The sequence below is a fragment of the Dicentrarchus labrax genome, unplaced genomic scaffold (assembly GCF_905237075.1).
Source record: "Dicentrarchus labrax unplaced genomic scaffold, dlabrax2021, whole genome shotgun sequence".
NCBI lineage: Eukaryota > Metazoa > Chordata > Actinopteri > Moronidae > Dicentrarchus > Dicentrarchus labrax.
The window spans coordinates 1,442,127-1,461,625 of record NW_026136719.1 but is presented as its reverse complement, the minus strand read 5'-3'; the positions used below and the strand labels follow the sequence as shown (position 1 = coordinate 1,461,625).

At 41.3% G+C, this 19,499-nt stretch overlaps 2 protein-coding genes across 2 annotated transcripts in view; one reads left to right on the top strand and one right to left on the bottom strand.

The window, feature by feature from the left end:
• Positions 1-596: 596 nt before the first annotated feature.
• On the bottom strand, positions 597-9,034 carry ift57 (intraflagellar transport 57 homolog (Chlamydomonas)). Its single transcript, XM_051378175.1, has 11 exons — positions 8,519-9,034; positions 7,667-7,841; positions 7,098-7,216; positions 6,247-6,337; positions 5,966-6,034; positions 5,663-5,785; positions 2,683-2,754; positions 1,554-1,685; positions 1,296-1,358; positions 990-1,056; positions 597-889 (listed from the first exon to the last, which is right to left on the bottom strand). Exons 1-11 carry the CDS (start codon positions 8,671-8,673, stop codon positions 708-710), a joined length of 1,248 nt encoding a protein of 415 aa, XP_051234135.1. The 5' UTR covers positions 8,674-9,034; the 3' UTR covers positions 597-707.
• LOC127351009 (uncharacterized) overlaps positions 1,732-19,499 on the top strand; it is a 184,041-nt gene continuing 166,273 nt past the window's right edge. Inside the window, exon 1 of the mRNA XM_051378150.1 lies at positions 1,732-1,742. The gene's annotated coding sequence lies outside the window, so the exon portion shown is untranslated. The remainder of the gene's footprint in view (positions 1,743-19,499) is intronic.

Genomic DNA, 19,499 nt, shown 5'->3' with positions numbered 1-19,499 from the left:
CCTCTGTGGAGAGAGGAGAACCTTCCAGAAGGACGACCATCTCTGCCGCACTCTTCCAATCAGGCCTGTATGGTAGAGTGGCCAGAAAGAAGCCACTCCTTAGTAAAAGGCACATGACAGCCCACCTGGAGTTTGCCAAAAGGCACCTGAAGAACTCTCAGACCATGAGAAACAAACATGGTCCGGTCTGATGAAACACAGACTGAACTCTTTGGCGTGAATGCCAACCGTCATGTCTGGAGGAAACCAGGCACCACTCATCACCTGGCCGGTACCATCCCTACAGTGAAGCCTGGTGGTGGCAGCATCATGCTGTGGGGATGTTTTTCAGCGGCAGGAACTGGGAGACTAGTCAGGATCGAGGGAAAGATGAATTTAGCAATGTACAGAGACATCCCAACCTGCTCCAGAGGGCTCTGGACCTCAGACTGGATTGAACATCTCTGGCGAGATCTGAAAATGGCTGTGCACCGACGCTCCCCATTGAACCTAATGGAGCTTGAGCAAAGAAAAAATGGGACAGACTGCCTAAAAAGAAGAAATATAAATTATAGTTTAATAAATTCCCATGCACAGAGCAGTCCACGCCTCTTCAGTGACATTTTGTACAACAACATTTATTTCATATTCATATACACAAAATGATACAAAAATAAGGACAAAGAGTCAAATCGATGAACTGCTCAAGCCCGGCGTTGTGGTAAAACCTAAGCAAAGGGCCCGGCGGCAGTCTCAGGGATATTAGTGGCATGCATGTCCCGCGTCATGTTGGACTTCTCTTTGAGTTTGGCCTGCAGCAGCGTGTGCTCGACTACACCGATCCTCACGTCCATCTGAACGATCTCCTGCTTCAATTTGGTCAAACTCTGCTTGATCTTCACCACCGGAGCTGAGGGATGAACACAGACAGTGACGGTCAGTACTGAATGAAGACAGTGGAGTTTCTTCAAACTAAAGCTAAAGTCAGACAGAGATTCAGTCAGTTTCACCTCCATCAGACATGCTGCTGCCTTTCTCCTCCATCTCCTGCTTCACCTTCTCCAGCTCCTCACTGATCTGAAACACAAAAACACAGGTTTTATACTGTGGTGCCACAAAGGTGCCATATACAAGATTCAGAAGCATTTATTATTATTATTTTTATTCATTAATCACTTTCTATTGCCAAAGACAGAACAAGTTGTAACACAAGTTTTTTTTTTTCTAGATCTGTGTACAAAAAGGATCGAATGGAGCCATTGTTTCACTGGAGTAGTTTCAGTTTCAGTTATAAAGTGTTATCAGTGTTCACTGACCACTGCCAAGACTCTGGTCCTCTCAGTCACTCCTCCACTGGCCTGCTGGTAGCGCTCCTTTGCCTGGTGGAAAATAAAGGTTTGTTACCAGCTTTCTGTTTGTTCTTTAAACAAAAAATTATTTATATTTCCAGAGTTTTGTTTTTACCACAGCGGTGACAGATGACATGTATTCACAGCTCTCCTATGTTTTCCTAAACCCTTACATCCATCAGCAGGAAGTTATCAGTGAGTTTTGAGTTGCAGGTGTGACTTTACCTCGCTGAGTTTGGCCTGAGCGCTGCGGTACTCCTGGATCAGATGCTCCAGCTGGTTGTTGATGTATTTCTCTCTGCTGCTCACCTTCTCAAGAGTCTTACCGATGTCCTCCTGCAGTTTGTCCAGGTAGCTCTGCACAGGGACGAGAATTTCAATCCACAAACCTCTTTCTATGAGTACATTTCTACTGTACTTCAGATGACAAAAGTGTTCCTGAGTAAAAACAAGTTTCTGAGGACTTATTTCTGGGAAGAGACTGAAGACATGATCTGTCAGGTGATTGACAGGAAGCCCGCTGTAACATAATCCAGAGTTTATGAAAACACCAGCTCAGCAATAAGTTTTCAGATCCTGCACTTTCCTACATGCACATTATTATTATTAGACCTGTACTGTATATTCATAATCTAATATATTCTATTCTATATTACTCTAATATATACTGTATATATATTTTATTGTCCTGTGCAATTATTCATATTTACACCTTGCCATTACCTCCTGCTGTAACCCGTGCAATGTTTCTTATCATCATCATATCACAGCTGTATATAAAAAGCTATATATAGTGTACAAACAACTCTTATTCTAATTTTTCTATTTCATTTTTCTATTTAACATGTATCTGTTGTTCTGTATCTGGAGCTGCTGTAGTGAGTGAATTTCCCCAGTGTGGGATCAATAAAGTCAATTTTATCTCTCATTTACAATGACGTCTAGTAACATTTTAAAATGACAAAAAATATACAAGGTATTAAAATAAGACAATGTATAAACAGCTTCAACAATTCCTGTCCCAAACAAAAAAACTCTGTTATAAGTAAAAGTCCTGAATTGAAAAGGTTTGAGTGTATTCAGGAGAATGTACTTAAAGTATTAAACGAAAAATGCAGACAATTATTTATAGCTACAATTATACAGTATATGATATTATTAGATTACTATAACTCATGCATTAATGTTAAAGCAGGGTTTTACTGCTGCAGTTGGTTGAGGTGGAGCTTGTTTTGAACCATTTTGTCCTCTGTAATTAAAATAAGAAACAGCAGGTGGAGCCAAACACACACAGATTGACATCAGTTAAACCATAATCACTGCTCTTATTACTGAACCAGGTCAGTGAACGCACCTTGGCCTCTTTGAGCGACGACTTGATCCCGTCTCTGTGTTGATGCATCTGGTCCACGTGGATCCTCCAGTCCTGCAGACCGACACACAGACCGGAGACCAGTCACACACAACTGAACTCAACAGAGAGAGACAGCCAGGCAACAGTCCATCAATGTAGTGAAAGGACAGTATGGATCATCAGGATGACACAATAATGGACTGATTGTAGTGCCGTCTGGTTGAAACCTGATCCTGTTGAGTGGTGGAGATGAACTATAGACCATTATCTACAGCTGTTAACTGTAGCAGAGCTCTTGATTTGCATCCCTGCCTCGTCAACCTGTAAAAGCAGACCCTGTCCAGAGTTGCCCTCTCGGACCTGAAATATAGTGTTTGGTTGAGGTTGCCCTGGTAGTGGAGGACTCACCCGTAATCACTGCGTTGCTATCAATACTGCAAAGGTTTGAACACCCCTTGACAAATAACAGAACTAAACAATAATACATTTTGGAGATTTAGGAGAGTAGGAGCGCTTTCTTAACGAGAGCTAGCTGATTGGGCTCAATAACAGATCGATAACGTTACTGACTCTCCATAAAAGGACTTTAAGCTTTTGGTTTTGCCGTGTTTAGTTCAGTTTTAGTGTTAATTGTGTTGTTTAGCCTGCTGCACTTTGTTTTAGCCTGTTGTTAACAGTTGGTCCACACGATGCCTGAGCAGTGAGACAGGCAGCGGTCCTGCTGCTGTCAGTCCGATCTTTCTACACCTTCCAATAACAGCCCTGTTAACGTATGAATGGATTGTGTCCACAGAGAGATTCTCCAACAGATACAGTTGAGTTTCTTCATGTCTCTGATATATTCTACAGATACAGACATTGAAACTGTAGTGTTATCTGGTATAATGTCGATCTGACTATGAACACATCATTTTCATCGGTGATAGTCTGGGTTGCTGCGGTGTATAAATATATTTTGTCCTGAAAGTAACAATATCTATATATTACCTACATGTGAAAAAGAAAATCTCCAAGTGCAAGAATTCATTATCGTGGCAACGTACTGTAGACGCAGTACGTAGAGTCGGACTGGAGACGACTGGTTGACTGCAGTTGAAGACCCTTTATGACACCGATATAATGATTAGCATAAACATGCAAAACCACCTTTTCAAAGAGCAATGAGCTTTCAATTCTGAAGAATATTCAGACATTTGAACTGGAATGTGAAAAGAATATTAAAATATTCATAAATAAAATATAAAAATAGACTCTTGGACTATGTTAACAATAATGTGCCACAGGAGCTACAGAGTCATTCATCCTTTAACAGGCAGTATAGTAATGGTAGTAATGGTGTTTATTCTGTTATGTTGACTAAGACGAGCAGTAATTACATACTGTATATATATCACACAGTAAGTGGAAGAGCAGATTTATCTGCAGTGATACAGTAGTTACATATTTACTTTCAGTTTATCGTGTTTTCCTAATCACAGCTGATTTATAAACACATTCTGCTTTGTGATAAAATCAACGGGCAGATGTCAGACTGTTGCCTTCAGGGACCAGTGAGACATTAAAGTCAGCACAAACACACCTGCCTGCTGCTTCTCATCCTCACAAGAGTCTCCGTCTCCCCCCTCAGTTAGCTACAGCTTCACTTCCACCTCACACCTGCTCAGACTTTAAATTGAAATTGACTTTTTTCATCGAATGAGCTCCCTCGCCGCCGAATGTAAATGCGGAGCAACGACCCAGAGTGCTTTGCTTTTCACTCCCCTGAGGAATTGAAGCTGCAGTAAAACAGCAGACTTGATTTACAGGAAAGAAACTCCGACATAACCAGAAACAACTGGATGTCTGACTCACTCATGCAGTCCGTTACACACAGTTACAGTAAACAATGAGGACCGGGTTCAGTGTCGGCTTCCTCATTATGAAGACACACAGAGCTGCTGCTGAGGGAATCACACCTGTGACGTTTAACCACCGCTCTGATATGAAGCTCAGATTGAGCTGCTTGGTAACAGTTTGTTCACATCCTGTCTCTGCTCCTCTCTTCACCCTGGACACTGAATATATTGGAGACGAGACACAGACGACTGGCACAGTCAGAGAATAACAGAAACTCCTTTAAGCTGAAATCTGTAACATTTCCCATTAAACAGTACAAACTGTAGAGCTATGTTCTATATGTAGTTGATCAATCAATAATCTATAATCAAAGGTGTCATATCCCCTTTGTGCCTGCGTCAGCGTTGTGGTTGTCTGCCAGAAGCTGTCATACATTGACTGTTGATCCAGTCTGAAGCCACATTGTTACCATCCACTGTTTAGATCTTGGTGCTTTTTAACTCTAGATTTGAACCGGATGAAGGATTTTAGTCATCGGACGTCTGGATCTTAAGTTATCAGAGAAACAAGCTGAGCTAACGTTAGCAGCAGCTCGGCTCGCAGCCCCTCCGGGACGTCCTTTGTCTGTCCAACAGCGTGGGAGAAGCAGTGATTGTTAAGGTGGAACTGCTTTATTCAGTGTGTTTAAGGTGGAACTGCTTTATTCAGTGTGTTTAAGGTGGAACTGCTTTATTCAGTGTGTTTAGTGGTTTTAATCAGCGGGTCTGTTTGTGTTGGAGAGGAGGAGACCTCTGTGGATCATTGGGCTCCCGGTAGAAACCTCCTGAACCATGAACACTGAAGGAATCCTAACCGGGAGAAGCTGACTGCAATGACGCCAATGGTGGTGAAGACAACAACTCCCATGATCCCACACTGCTTCACCACCTCATCTAACTTTCTGACGTCCTAGTAGCAGAAATTACATATTAATACGTTTAATAAATTACATTTTAATATAACCGATCTTTACACAACAACCCTGCAGATCTTATTAACACTTTTCCAACTCCGCTTTTTAAAAAAAACAAAGCTGTCCACATATCAGGATCTACAAACTGACTGAATCTGATCTGAATCAGGCGGTGCTCAGGTGAGTGTGTACCTTGTTGTCTGTCCTGATGGTGACTTTGAGTTGTGGCAGGACTCTCTCCACCTCCAGGTTCCACTCGGCTGCATCAACCGTTGACTCCAGAATCTCGTCTGGTTTGGAGGACGGTTCTGCTTCCTGTCAGAGAACCAACAATCATCATGAAGTGCTGCAGAATTACAGTAACAGACGTGAAGGAGTTCCGAATCCTATTTCAGGTAACAATCGTATGAATATTATATTCCCATTCTGAGGACAGGTCCTCCTCAATGTTTCACCCTGGAGCTTTAAATGCATCATATTTCCAGGTGGACTCACAGTGTGAGTGGTTCGTAACTTCAGAGCCTCCAGGTCCATCACGTTCTCCTCCTCATCATCAGGCTCCTCCTGTGATCACACACACACACACACACACACACACACACACACACACACACACACACACACACACACACACACACACACACACACACACACACACACACAGACACATACACACAGACACACACACACACACACACAGACATGTGAATGAACTTTATTCTTTACAAACAGTTTTCAGCATTAAAACAAACATTACAGGAAGTCGGGACACCTACGATCATCTCCTCCTCTACTTTGCTGAGGGTGAGCTCTGCGTCGTCCTCTATCACGGACTCTTCTTCTGCGGTTTCTGTTGGATAATTTGGTCTGGAGGAAGGAGAGAAAAAGGACAGGGAGTCAAAAGACAAGAACACAATCAGTTTCTCTTAGAATGGACACGATGAAGAGTGCAAACTAATTAACTTAGTGCAGGGAATCAATCAAAACCTTTAGATACCGAAACCTTGACTTTGATGCCACTTCCTGAACGATAAGTACTCAGCCCTATTGACTGTTGATGACTCTCACTCTGCATGCCCCTGCTGTCTTCATTATGAGACCCTGTAGATTAAAGGCTCCCTGTGGAGTTTCTGACCTCTAGTAGTGTTACGGAGCTTTTTCTACGAGGGCTTGTTATCTTGTACATTTACAAACATCATATTGACATTATTATTTATTACTGTGATATGATTCACGATTAGTGTGGGAATCGCTACCAGCAAATGGTGTCACACTATCTCAGTGAACTACAGGTGGCGGTAATGTGCAAAGATATGCTGCAAAGCCAGGGAAGAAGAAGACTGCAAGCCAGTAAACACGGGTGTTAACAACGCTGAATTTAAAACACTTTTATTGGGGAGGAAATGAACTCGAGGGATGTAAACGATGCGTTAAACTCCACAGTGTCTCTCTAAGATTCATCTTTACAGCTAAATATCAGACGTGAAAATGTCCCAATGTAAACTTTCCAGAGCTGAGGATGAACCCAGGTGACGAGCAGCAGAGACACTAAGATGAAAACCAATGGGAGCTGAGACAGGAGAGAGACTGCTCCAGAGAGGTGAGTGGAGGAGGAATGATTGAGTACCTTCTGAAGGAGAAGCCCCTCCTCCTCAGAGCCTCTTCAGCCAGTCGGTCCAACACGAAGCAGACGTGTTCGCCCGAACCGGACTTCAGTTTGGAGGGCGGGAAGTCGACTTTAACACCCTGACGGACACAGACAAGAGTCACATGAGCCCCCTAAACATCTGGGTTCTTACTGTACGACAGCAGCTAATAAAGGCATCTGTTTCATTCACTATTCATCGAGTTACAGAGCGTCTGCAGGAGCCATCAAAGTTGCACGAGACTGAAAACCAAGTGTAGTTTGTCTGAAGGAGTGTGTGTTCGCTCTGTACCTCCCCTCCGTTACTATTGTGGATTCACTGTGGTGAAGTTTTTATGTTTATGAGAGAAATCAAAACAAATAACTCAAACCTATAAAAGAGTAAATGGTCTTATGAAGGAAAATGGTTCTCGCCAACATAAATAAACCGAGGAAATAGCAGTTTATTGATCTTTCTGGTGAATCCCTGCGCTGTAGAGTCGATGAGAGGGACAGTGGACTTTAACTGCAGACACTCTGAGGACAGCACACAGGGACTGAGCGTCACTCACGAAGGCCCGGAGCTCGGCCAGGACGTTGGACACGGTGGCGTTGGGTTCGTCGTACTCCTGAGGCTCCGTGAACGGCCTCCCCGCCGTGTTGATGAGCCACGCCGCGATGATGGTGAACATGTAGAACTGCTCGCCCGGGTTGAACGCCAGATACGGACTGGACACAAAGTAATGTCTGTAAGGAGGGAAACAGATCGTCAGGAGGAGGTCGCTCTCTGTCGCTTTATTACTCATTACTGATTGGTGTCATCTCCATCGACTTTAACCTCTGTGCTGCATTATAACAGTCAACATTATTATAGAGATATATATATTATAGATATTATAGATAGATTGATCCATAACTTTATTAAAAACCTTGAGAGGAAGTTAAGCTGTTACAGAAGCTCACATTTCAAAACAACAACAGCAAGAATAAGGTGACAATTACTGTAAATTATAGTAATTATTAGTATAGTTGTTTTAATAATAACTATATAGAAAAGGTAATTAATCTGTCATTATATACAACAAAGGATTGCATAACATAATAAAAGTTATAATCCTTTAATGCTGCATGAACAGCTCGAACACACACACTGTCATTAACCACATTATTGATGATTTATAGTCCAGGTTATCTCTGCAGAACTTCACTATAATGCAGTCTGTCACATTTACCTTCAATAAAACATTCTGTACATTAATATCAATCCATAATATTGATTAATGTAATGAGAGGAGTCCACACACAGATTACAATGCCAGCAGTAATAAAACACCATCACTATTACAAGGTTTCACTCATTAGTTAACAACTGTGTTTATTAAACATTATATATTATATATGATGATGTCACCGCTCCTCCTCACCTGGACAGGTGCTTCATGTTGTGTTTGGACAGAACTTCCTCCTCGTAGTTCAACACCTTCAGTTTCTCCAGCAGACCCTCCATCACCACGAACACCTGGTGAGCTGCTCCGGGGCCGCGCTCGTCCTCCTCTCCCCGCCGGCCGTCCTCCGCCATCGGTCAACGACCTCTTCACCGACCGGTCCTTTAGCTTTAATGTGGCTAACCGCCTGCTAGCTGCGAGCACTGGCTGTTTGGCTTCTCCTCCGTTGTCTGGCAACCGAGCGCTAACGCTAGGTGGCTAACGTTAGCTGACAGCGAGGTCTCCTCTCAGACTTCCATTTCTCTCTCGTACTTTATCAAAGTGTGATTATTCACCAGTCCAGTTGTTGTCTACAGGTTAGAGACTTTAAACGCGACATGACTGTGGAGTTTGCAGCACTTTGACTCACCTAACGGGAGTAGCTGTTAGCGCCGTTAGCTCTGTGAGCTAAAGTCCCAACAGCGGCTACGACCTTCAGAATAAAAGTCTTCCGGTGGTGGCTTTGCTGCTAAAGCTTTCAGATTAAAAGCGCATTAACTACATTGTCAGAGGTGTAAGTATTATTATGGCTGTCTGTCAGTTATTACACGTTTATATTTTTCATTAGGTTTCAGTTTTATTCATTTCTGTTTTCATTTCAGTCAGTTTGCAGAGCAGGTTTGCTCGTTTCAGCTTAGTTATTATTTAAAAATGTTTAGTTTCGGTTTAGTTTTCATTAGTTTCAGTTTAGTGCCATGCAGACATCCAGCCTCAATAAGCACAACTCATGTTTGTTCTGTAACTAAAGACATTTACTGAACATTTTATTAGTTTGATTTTGTTCTAAAGTCAACTAAAATGTTATTTCTTACTTTGTTTTAGTTTCGTTTTAGTTACCTATAAAAACCTTGCTGTCTATATCTATGGGTACATTCTCATTAATCATCCCAATCACAAAATTATTGGAAAAAAAGTCAACAATTGTCGCTTGAGATACAATTATACATCAGTTATTTAATTCAGGGCTGTTTTTCTGAGCTCATGAAAAGTTGACTTTTTATACATACGTGGTTCTCACATACATTCATGCTACAAACATACGATGATCTTATATAATATAATGCATTAAACTGCCCAACAGTATATAAAGTAGCTCAATCTTAAACATCTGCAGCAGTAAAATGAATCCAAAGACATCAGATATAACAGTAAAACACTGACAGACTGATTTCACTGCAGTAAATGTTGCTGATTTTATACTTTTAAGGTTTTGAACACAGGACTTGTAGTGGGGGATTTGACAGTGTGTGTTTGTGTGTGTGAATAATTCATATCTCCGCCGGTGCAGCAGGCAGTGGAGGGAGGGGGCTGTTTGTTTAATCTGCATGCTGCTCCCTGCCTGTCTGTGAGCACACAGGTGGAGCTCCCCGGTGACTGTGTTTGATTGACAGACCTGCTGACTGCCTGCCGCATCGCTGATGACGCTGAGCGAGCCGCAGAGCAGCTCCACCGACAGCCTCGACTGCTCAGCTGAACTCAGAGCTGCAATCATACAAACACAGCGCGGAGGCGTGGGTGTGATTCAAACATATTCAGACATCTGGGAGGTAAATGTTTGTTTAACATCTTTCCCCCGGAGTCAGACGGATATCAGTTTCATCTGTGTGTCCACTGCAGAGACAGATCCAGGACATGTTTAGCCTAGCTTAGCACAAATACTGGAAGTGGAAGGTGTTGAAAAAGGTTTGTCAAGTAGCTGAATACAGCATGGGTCAGTGAGCAGGTTAATTAATCACAGACAAAATCAGACAGATTAAGAGGAGTTCAGTACCTTCCTTCTGAAAGTGAGCTGAGAAAACTGATATCATTTTTGTATCTTTGTGTTTTAATCCCCTTCAAGTCAAAGATCAGTTTTTGTTCTTGTTCCTACAGTTGGATGTTTGCACTGTGCAGAATGATGTATGTGCAGAGTTTGACACTTAAAGGATGTTTTCACATTCATCTGTGCTCATTGAAAATCTGATTTAAACGTGTGCACTTTCTGCCACTAGGGGGTCTCTCACATCAAAACAATGAGAAAGTATAAAGTGTGATGAGGTGGTGAAGCAGCGTGGGATCATGGGAGTTGTTGTCTTCACCACCATTGGCGTCATTGCAGTCAGCTTCTCCCGGTTAGGATTCCTTCAGTGTTCATGGTTCAGGAGGTTTCTACCGGGAGCCCAATGATCCACAGAGGTCTCCTCCTCTCCAACACAAACAGACCCGCTGATTAAAACCACTAAACACACTGAATAAAGCAGTTCCACCTTAAACACACTGAATAAAGCAGTTCCACCTTAACAACCACTGCTTCTCCCACGCTGTTGGACAGACAAAGGACGTCCCGGAGGGGCTGCGAGCCGAGCTGCTGCTAACGTTAGCTCAGCTTGTTTCTCTGATAACTTAAGATCCAGACGTCCGATGACTAAAATCCTTCATCCGGTTCAAATCTAGAGTTAAAAAGCACCAAGATCTAAACAGTGGATGGTAACAATGTGGCTTCAGACTGGATCAACAGTCAATGTATGACAGCTTCTGGCAGACAACCACAACGCTGACGCAGGCACAAAGGGGATATGACGCCATCGACAGGCGACCGGTGAAACGCAGCGTTACCTGAATAAAAGAAAGATTGCTCTGAGTTTGAACTTTGTGGAAACATTTGGGATAATGTAAGAACTCAACTACATAGAGAACATAGCTGTAGAGTTTATAGACATTTTAATGCAGAAATGTTACATATTAAAATAAAACGTATCACCTAATTGACAAACACCACACATACAGTCTGCTGCCAGTGAACGTGTGCTGCTGCAGCTGTTAATGAATGTCCTCCAGATGCCTACAAATCAAACCCAGAACTCAGCGGGTCTTTACACAACCTGTGAGAAAAGGAAACTTGGCTTCTTCTCTGCTCTGGTGTGATTACAGGCTCGGTGCAGCCAGACAGCGTGTCAGCCTGTGGCCTGGCCTCCTTTTCTTGGCTTGCCAGTGTTCGATGGAGAGGTAATTGGGAGGAGAGGCAGAGGTGGATCCACGGCTTAACCTGAGCGAGGCGGTAATGAGAGCCGGCTGCCGGGAGGCCTCGCCTGAGGGCCAGCAGGAAGCTTATCAGCCCGCTGGGCGTCATTCAGAAAGGCTATTTATGCTTTTTGCTCAAAAATAACTGTTATCTTAGAGTCATTATTTCACTGGATATTTCCTAAAAGGGGTGATAGGTGACGTTTTTACTGTTTGGCACCATTAAATGACCATGTGGGGGTTGATGTGGTTGTCAAAGTAATGAGGAGGATATATCTGACCTTGAGAGGTATCGTAGCATACATGTGTTTGACAATAAGTAACAAAAATTATCTGAAAGTTACTTTTATCTCTCAGGCATATTTTGTGTTTAAAGCTGCACTGTAGTGTTTTATATGAAGAACTAGTGCCAGACTAATATGGGATTTTGAGCCCCATACTGATATATATATTATTATGTATATATATATATTAATATAACATATTTGGGCACTAATAAGAGTGAATGTAATGATTGATGTGTAACATCAAAGGTGTCTCTGGTAGTTGTAAACCTACAGAGAATCATCACCAACTTTGCAGCTTTCAAGAGCTTTTTCGCCACTTTAAGTTAAGTTTTGGTTTTGATTTGGTTGTTTGGTTCAGTCTCAGTGTTTCCATCAAACAATATGTGTTAAAGCCAAAAGTTACCTGCCCAGCACTGACTAGCAGCCAAACAGTCTAGTGAGAGGTCTTTCCTGGTCTTTGGACCCAGTCCGAAACAGACTGTGAAAACCTCCCCAACATAAATGAGCTTTAACTAAGGATAACAATGACCTGATCCAAACTGAGTACAACTGAACGTTTCATCAGAGTTGATCATGTGAACAAGACGGGCAGTGTATGCATTAAAACTATGTGTGAACCTATAATGACGTCACCCATTGGTTCTAATAAATCAAATGAGAAGTTGGGTAATTTCTCCATAAGACTCAATACTATTGTTTTTGTAGCCAATGGAGCTGCCCCCTGCTGGCCATTACATAGAATAAAGGATTTTTAAGACACTTCCACGTTGGCTTCACTCCACAGACTCAGAAGCTCCGTCCATTATTCACATACTGCCATCGGTTCCACCATCAGATTTATCTGTAATGTTGCTGCAGGTCTGACTGCTGGCTGATGGAGGTCAGTAAAGGTGGAAGATTACTCGTCACTCTTTAATGAAGCAGGATTTGGTGTCATTAATTGTTCTGTTGTGTGGGCACAGATGTGAGGTCGGCTCACAGCTTCATTAGTATTCCACTTCCTGAGCTGTCGTGTCAGCGCTCATTTCCCTAACAGAAGGTGTCACTTCTTTGGAAAGCTGGATTTGTCATTTTGGAAAGAAAACTCTCTCTTTTTCACAGCTTGATGAGTCATTATGTTTCCCCGAAACCGACTGACAGGCGCAGCGATTAGATCCCACACACTGAGCTCCATTCACACACACTCACTAAGATCTCTACATTCATACACTTTACAGGTCTGGAGATGATGTTTCTGAACAGCATGTCGATCCAGAAAGCTTGAATTGTACACACACAGTGTTCAAACCTTCTGTTTCTGTTTGGGACCACAACAACCCCATTTAAACATCTGAAATATACATACCATAATCCATCATGATGCTCTGTATGGAAGCCAAAAGCTGCCATATAGTTGAAATAACGACGTTGTTGTCTCGAGAAAGCTAAAGGTTGTTTTAAAGGACCAGTCTGTAGGATTTAGTATCATCTAGCATTGAAGTTGTAGATTGCAACTAACTGGACACCACTCGCGCCTGTATTTAATGACCTGGAGAGGAGAACGGACTACGAAGTGTGTGAAACTACGGTGGCTGCGAAAATCCTGTTTTGAGCCAGTGTTTGGTTTGTCTCATGGAAGGCGAACCTCTCTCTATAGATAAAAACGTCTCATTCTCATTTTCAGGTGATTATACACTTCAACATCCTTGAATGATTATATTCCATTTCTGCCAGTAAATCCTCCTAAATGTTACACACTGGACCTTTAAATAAATATCTAATATTTTATATAATAAAATAGAAAAATAATAGTTATATGTACACTTTATACATAATTGTATATACAGATATGATTTATGGAACATTGCACATATAAAGGGAAAAGTTAAAGGTTGTTTTAAGCGTAATTTACTTGACGTAGTATATTAATAAATGAACAACTTTCATGTCCTCAGATAACAAGGTAATTAAATTGTGATACAACTGTTGATTACAGCCTCTATGCTTTTGAAGAAAAGAGAGAAATATAATGAATATTTGTTATAATGGTGGTTCCTCCTGATTTCTGTAAAACCTGAAATCAGAATGTATTTCCTGCTCATATTTGTAGCCATAATGTATTCAGTGTATTGTTAATTAACAAACATTAAACTCACAACAAATAGAAGTAAAAAGGAGTAAATTCCTGCTGTTGCAACTACCACTGCACTTTGATATGCTGGCCACGCCCCCAATAAGTGATGTCACAGTGGCATTAATGCAGCATTAAAAAAAAATCCTAAATCACTTCTATCAGTAATAATAACACATATACACATACAAACCTGCAGCATACATTGTTTACTGTAAACATTTTTTTTATTTACTCTTTGTTTTTTATTTACATGTTCAATGAGGAATTATTGGGGACATTTTCAACGTCCTCACTTTCAGTTTGACCTCCAAATAAAGCGGTTTAGGTCATCTGGACAAACCGTTGGACGAAAAAGAGCTTCCACTCTGCAATCATACTGCGACTGACGTGACAAAAAGGTTCTGAAACTATGATAAATGCTTCCTAATTTCTCAAATATGGAGAATGCAGACAAATTAAACACATCCACCTGCTGCCTCTGTGTTGAGGCCAAATGAATGTAAAAAACAAAACTCAGTAAACAAACAAGGCAGTAAATGCTGTGTTTATTGTCACTCTGTGGATTAAATGGTTCATCTGTTCATTTATTGCTCCATCCTGTTGGGAAAGCTGTTGTTATAGCTGAAACAAAGTCATTAAAAGTCTCCAATCAGTGTGGGGCCAGAAAGCTTGTGCCTTTGGTATATAGGACGTTGAAAATGAATCGAAACTACTTCTTAATTTTGATCATTGAAACCAATAGATGGATTGGAGATTCTCCCAGTATCTGCTGTGAGCACTTCAAAGACGACACAGTATAGCTTAGCATAACCCTGATCCCCTAACTCCCCTAACTCGCTACGTGCTACATTTGTCTTTGTTTAAAAGACAAGCACATTTTGAAGATAGTTAAAAGATAAAAGTGACATAGTGTTCATAGTCGCATCTTAAGTTAGCTAATATTGTGTCTAAATAACTAGCTTCCAGTTTTAGAAACATTTGCTCTCCGATGTAGATTAGCTAGCGTTAACATGCTAACATTAGCTAACTTAAGATGTGACTATATATATGTCACTTTTATCTTTCATCCATCCTCAAAATGTGCTTGTCTTTTCAACACAGAGTAGCCTAGCACATAGCATATCTAAGTAGAGGAAAGGAGGAAGCTGACCGATGTTTTCGGCCGAGGTTTGCTCAACTGTTATATGAGCACAGAGCAAAAAGGGGCGGGACTAAACGGGTAACATTCATCTGTGGTAAGTGCCGTTTTCAGCGTGAAGATTGCAGGAAGACGTCACACTAACATCGTATGAACTGGGACTTCAGTAACAGTGACTACAACACACCGCCAGTAACTTTTATGCTTATCCAGCCACACAAGGTTGACTAAAGTAACTTAACTACCCCTTATAGCATGTACTTCCGACAATGTTAAATCAGTGGATGACTCTTTTATTGGAAATGTAATTCAGGTGGCATCATGTTTCTGCATTACGTTGCTGTTGCAAATCAGCAGTATAATTTCTAGGAGACGGGGCTGATGCTTGTTGAAATGCAACATGTTTTTATCTCACTGGTTCTTTTGTCAGTTGACAGCTTTTCTTCTGTGGTCTTGTAGCTGTCACAGTGGACAAAGAAGAAACAGCACTGGACCTCTACAATCCACAGTCTCACACAGATAATTTTAACGAAGACATTTCCCGGATTGTACTCGAAGAGTTCGGCCTTTCAGGCGGTAAATCGAGTAAGATACAAAAGTTCTGAATCGAGTGCAGCTCTCCAAATTCATTCCAGTTCAGTTCAATAAAATGTAAATGTAAACTGTACCTGTGAATGCTGAAAGAGTAGATTTGACAAGTCAATCTCAGAGCAACAGAGGAAACATCTGCAGGCTATTCAAGTGTTTCTCTCTGGCACAGAAGAAGAAGTGTTCACACTCTGAAGGAGAAGATGAAATTGTGTTAATAGAGCCGTGGATCAGCAGACGGCGCTCCTCTTTTCCGTCTCTACACTAGAATCACCCAAGGCCATTTCTCTTCAACAGATTGCTTGAAGAGCTCAATTGTGCTCAGCTAATGCATAACAAACAGATGGAGCTGAATGCAATCACTCCAGAGCGGCGTCTCTATCTCATACTCTCTGCCTCTCTCTCATAAGCGCTGAAATAAATCAAAATTATGGTTTTTGGCGTCAGTGCTGCCATGCAGGAGGAGAGACATTGCAGAGAAAAACCGTTATCATGCGGCTCAGAATCACAGATCTACCCAAACGAGGGGAAATTAATTAACGTCATTTTGCACCATTCTCTCAAGCTTTGATGGGTAGCTACAGTTGCCGTGACAACCCGGTAACAGTGAGGCACAGGTGCCCGCAGGCGACGACCGATATCTGTGGCGGGAGGTGCAGACGGTGGCGGAGGTGTCATCTTTCTATGTTCAGTCGAGGTTATAAAAAGCAGCAGCTCTGAAATTAGATGCAGCAGCTGACAACCTGCAGAGAGCAGATCAGAGTCTGCAGCTCATTTACAGAAATATCCACATAACATTTAACACAGAGACTTCAACACAGTGTAGGCCTTTAGCCAAAATGTACCTGATGATTCAAATCATCTGTTCAGGAACCAAACCTATGTCTTTCAGTTAACACCAGTGGTGGAATGTCACTAAGTACTTTTACTCAACTACCATAAGTTTACAAATTCTAGCCTACTACTTTAAGATTAAGGGTTAAGGAAATGTATTTATCGTTATCCATACAAAGTTGTACAACGAAACAAAGGTTTGCAGTTCCTTCATGCTACACACATTAACAAGATAGTGATCATAATATGGTTTCATTTTCATTCTCCATCTACTTTCGCTGTGTTTGAGCCCCAAGCATCATCGATCTAAACAAAGAGTCCACCTTCTCTCATCCTGCTCTCTGTCGGTTCAGAACACAGTCCGCCTGTTGAGGATCTGGGAGGTTGGTGGAGCAGGTCCCTGTAAAGATGTGGGTACAGCAGTGTCTAATTTCTTGTTGTTTGGCCAATTTCATCCAGAATGTACATTAGTCAGGTGCAGACCCATGGGTGGGTCATGGAGACTGCGTTCATCTATGGTTATGAACTGTAGTGGCCTTGTTTTAATATTTTAAAACAGAAATAAAATGTTATACAAGTTGTAGTTGACTATAGTTGACTATGCCAAACTCAACACTGCTGCAACAAAAGTAGCATCTTCCAGACACCAAGATTTTTGTTGTTCAAAGTAGAATTGCACAAAAAATTGTGTTTTGGTGATAAACAATGATTAGAATGTGTTTAATTGTTGAAGAAATCAGGAAGAAATCATTCAAGTCCAGTTCAGAGGTTTGCTGTGCTGGTGTGAGTTTATTGAAGCTTGCCAGCACACTGGTGAACTGACAGACACAGAGCAGATCTGAGACATTGAGCGGACCCAGAGCAAATTAAATGAAGTACTTTTATACACTAGACCAGGAGACAGTATGTAGATGGTAGCAATTGACCAGGCAGTCACCAAACGTTACATGGTTACCATTAGGACCAAAAGGAATTGAAACAAAAGGCAGGAATCAGACGGAATGTGATTCCCAATGGAAACAGAAAGGCAGGAAAAGCGGGGCAATTGCACAATTAACTAAATAGTAAAATCAGCAAGGGGGGAGAGACAACCAGAATATACATTTGGTATATGACAAGATCAAAGTCTGTATAACAGATAGAGATACATAACACTTGGTTAATAAGTCTGCACTGCCTAAATGTGAATTCAGAACGTAAAAGAATAAAACATTTAGTATACCTTAAACGCTGCCGTATACCTTCTTTCTAAATGTGGACCAGAAATATAATGTCTGTTTGAGGTAAATACATTTTACAATTTTCCTGGGATCATATTGTTAATCAAATAAGTATACTTTTAGAAAAAGCTTTTGACTTGTCTCTTTTGTAATGCAGATTATTTGATTGCACGTCTGATACTCCCGTCAGACCAGAGAACGTCTTTTATCATCTTTACAGGGTTTATGTTGCAGCTGGTCGGTTTGATTGGACCCTTTGAGGAAATAAGAGCCAATAAATTCACACTTGACAAACTGCTGCTGAGACCTCTGGCCACACAGAGACGAGTCGAACTGTAAATTCCCTGCAGAGCAAAGCAGAATGATTGGCATTTCATTTAGAAGGCCGACGCCAGCGGAGGAATGAATCTGCGGGACTCTGCTGAGTCAGTTGAGTGATCGTGTTTTGCTGGAGCCGACATCAAGTTAGTGATTTAATTTGAGTCGCAGATGGATGAGATCAGTGGAAGATAGCGACACAGAGGAGAGACGATCGGAGCCTCTGTTGCTGCTGTTAAAACACCGGTTTGAGATGTTTGTGATAAACCATGTCTGTGAATATAACCAGATAACCTCGGATCAAAGGCTCAGACCTGCTTATAATGATATAAACTAAAATATTTTCATTTCCTGAAGAAAATGTGTGTGATTGCTGCATATGCTGCTGCCACCGCTACCTCTGCTCGCAGGCACAGCTTCTGAAAGAGTCCCAGCAAGAAGTGTTTGTGATTTACATGTGAAGATACCACCCAAAATTGAATACTACTATACACACAAACAATGTGGCATTATGTAAAGCGTCCCCAAATTAGCTTGCAATCCAATTCAGTTTTGAAGAAAAAAAGGGTCCTGTTGAATGCATCGGGCCATGCCTTTAAAAGTTTAGTAACTAATTACAAACAATAGTGGCAGTAACAATAATATGCCCTGTATCTACAACACTGGCCTGTACCCTGTATCTACAGCACTGAACTCTGTCCTGTATCTGTCCTGACCTCTGTAACTTAGGTATCATTGTCAAAGGGACTTGATCAAATCTGAATCAAATAGACAGTACAGACCAAATCCTTCCTAACTCTCTAAAAGACAACTAGTTTCGCTCAAACTTGTGAAATCAAGTTAATATTAACATTATTGTTACTATTATTTGAATCAATAAACAGAACAGACGTCTGACCTGTATACAGCACTGATCTCTGTCCTGTATCTGTCATGTCCTGGACTACATGAAATATGCTCTGAGACATTACAAAAGACAGTGAATATCACTGCGTACTCAAACTGTAATGTGATATACAGTATCCAAACAATGTCTGTGGTGATTTTGGTAGCATTTGAATAAAGACTTGTTACACGAGATATAAATGTTAATTGATTTTGCATATTTTGAAAAATATAGATTGACTGTTAAATACACTAACTACATGCTTTAATATGTTTAGCACATCTCCATGGGGCACCTGTGTATCAGGTTTGACGACTTTAGCATGTATAGTATTTGAGATTTGGCTGACGAGCCATTCTTTAAAAAACTGTAAATCAAAAAGATGAATATTAGCCAAGTTGAATTCGTCTGTCTGCAAAAAATATGCCAGTAGAGGTCCAAAAATTGTACAGAAGAATAACAAACATATGAAATAAAGAGTGAAGAGAACAATGTGTGATTGTTGCAAATCATACAACTAGAAAATGCATTTCCTGA